The following is a 2,112-nucleotide window of genomic DNA, read 5'->3' as shown; positions in this document are numbered from 1 at the left end:
CCGCGGAAGCCAGAAGGGCAGGGTCCTTCCGGGCGTCACTGCCGCCTCTGCCTGGGAACCGTCCCGTCCTGTCCCTCCCCTCCGTTCGGGGCTCCGCTCCCGAGGGTGTTGCCAAAACCACCCGTTGAGTGGGAACTGTGGTCCTGCCATCGACGATGGCTTGCAACGCCACCCTGCAGGGAGCCTCTACCTTCGAGTGGTCCTCCCTTCCAGTGAAGGGCAACAGCACTGACTGCAGAACAAGAACCTCTGGCTGCTGATTAAAGCCTGGCTTGGGAGCTGCTGTACTGTTTCACCAATTTCTGTGTCTTTCCGTCCACATACACCGTGGAGGAGAAAATGCCAGGAAAAGCCAAGCTGCAGCCACAACGTTCACACCTGGCTCCCCCTCTGTGGCCCCCGGTACCGAGGGGAAAACACTGTCTGCAATAAAGTGGAAGCATTTCCTCTCCCATTACAGCCTCTTTCAAAACTTCATCCTCATTTTGCTCTGTGTACTCTGCCCCAACCCCTCTCCATGTACATTGTCCTCTGGAAACAGCCACTGCCTTCTCCAGGGCCAACACGAGTCTCTGCTCTGAGGTACCGTCAAGTGCTAAGCCGGCTGTGCTCCACCATGGGATCAGCTACATGCAAGGCTTGTGTTTTCCTGATTCTCCCTCCATCAGTTACTGCATGGGTAGGTGCTGTGGTGGCACCAATGACTGTGGGTACGTAGAAGCTCCTCTCCTGCTCTTGTTAATCTCCTCTGTTTCAGTCTGTGGAGTGCTGGGATGAGAGGCTGCCCAGTGCCATTGTCACCAGCATTCCCAAGTTGGCCCATGGGCACACTCCGTCATGTGTGGCTGTAAAATCCTGTCTAGAGGCTTTTAAAATCCTAACATACCCAAACACACACATGATTATCCTTTTGGATTTCCCCCTCAGAAATAGGGGCAAGTGACTTTTTCTTACACATTCCTTACACAATTTTTTATCTATTACATTGTTTTAATATTTATGATAATCTAGCCAGTCAATTACATAACCATAATAATATAATACTATAATAATAAACATGTTATCATAATATAATTTTATAATGCAGTAGCTTGCTTTGTAAAAGTTGTCTTACAGTCTCTGAGCTTCTTATCCCTCTTCAACCAACACCAGAAAGCCCAGGCCTCTGAAGGATGAGTTTTAAGTCTTTTTTGCAACATTGTCATCTCCTGCAGAAACTCCACTTCTCAAAGCAAACAGAAAACAGCTCAAAGCAAGCACAATGCGTGAATATTCCCACACTGAATATTCTTAGGATCTTCCAGCTCTGAGGTCATCTTGAGCAAAACCAACTCTATGGCAAGTGATGGATTCTGCTGCTCCTCCTCACACACTCACCTCGTGGTTCAGGCAGTGTTCAGCCAAATCCTGTCAATGCACCCACCAGGCTTGATGGAAAGGCAACCAAATAATAATCAGCCTGAGCCTGACTGCACAGACAAGCACGGTACTGGAGCAAACCCCTGCACTTACTGAAATGCTACAGTTTCCAAGAAGTACAAGAAAATTCACCAGCTGAAGTAATGGCAGTATTCTTGCCCTTTCCAGGCTGAATTAGACATGGGAGAGGTGCATGTGCTGCTCTCACACAGTGCTCCCTTGCCAGGTGTTGCAGACAATGTTCTGAATACGGAAAGCTTAAAGCTCAGGGATTGCTGTCAAACCACCAAAATAGTTTAGCCAGGAAAGCAGTTTTGATCACATTTCCAGGAATCAAGAAAGGACTTTCAGTTTCAGTTTTAGGAGAATATGTTTTCCTGTGTTAAAAGAAAGAACTTTATTTAAATGGAATAACAAGGGGCTCTACAAAACATGACCAGAAGTCTTAGCTTTGTTATTTCAAACCTTAAAAAACTAACACTGAAAAAACTGTTGACTTAAGTCCTTGTCTTGCTTTGCTTGTGTGCGTGGCTTTTGATTTAGTTCCTGAGCCATGTTTGTTTCAACCCACAAGTTTTTTCACTTCAGCTCTTCTGGTTCTCTCCCCAGTCCTGCTGGTAGGGGAGTGACCAAGTGGCTCTCTAGTCCTTAGTTGCTGTCTGGGATTAAACCTTGCCAAGATGTGTCGAGCAG

At 46.9% G+C, this 2,112-nt stretch overlaps 2 protein-coding genes across 2 annotated transcripts in view; both read right to left on the bottom strand.

Moving 5' to 3' along the window:
* LOC108495212 (HRAS-like suppressor 3) overlaps window positions 1–2,112 on the bottom strand; it is a 7,611-nt gene that overhangs the window by 2,108 nt on the left and 3,391 nt on the right. The window lies entirely within an intron of this gene.
* The window catches only part of LOC108495211 (phospholipid-metabolizing enzyme A-C1-like), a 9,115-nt gene continuing 8,021 nt past the window's right edge, over window positions 1,019–2,112 (bottom strand). Inside the window, exon 3 of the mRNA XM_017810650.1 lies at window positions 1,019–1,796. Within this exon, the coding sequence (XP_017666139.1) occupies window positions 1,779–1,796 (18 nt within the window). The 3' untranslated portion in view covers window positions 1,019–1,778. The remainder of the gene's footprint in view (window positions 1,797–2,112) is intronic.

Source organism: Lepidothrix coronata, unplaced genomic scaffold (assembly GCF_001604755.1).
Source record: "Lepidothrix coronata isolate B3197 unplaced genomic scaffold, Lepidothrix_coronata-1.0 Scaffold29, whole genome shotgun sequence".
Taxonomy (NCBI): Eukaryota; Metazoa; Chordata; class Aves; order Passeriformes; family Pipridae; genus Lepidothrix; species Lepidothrix coronata.
Note: the sequence above shows the minus strand (reverse complement) of the source record. Positions and strands in the feature narration are given on the sequence as shown.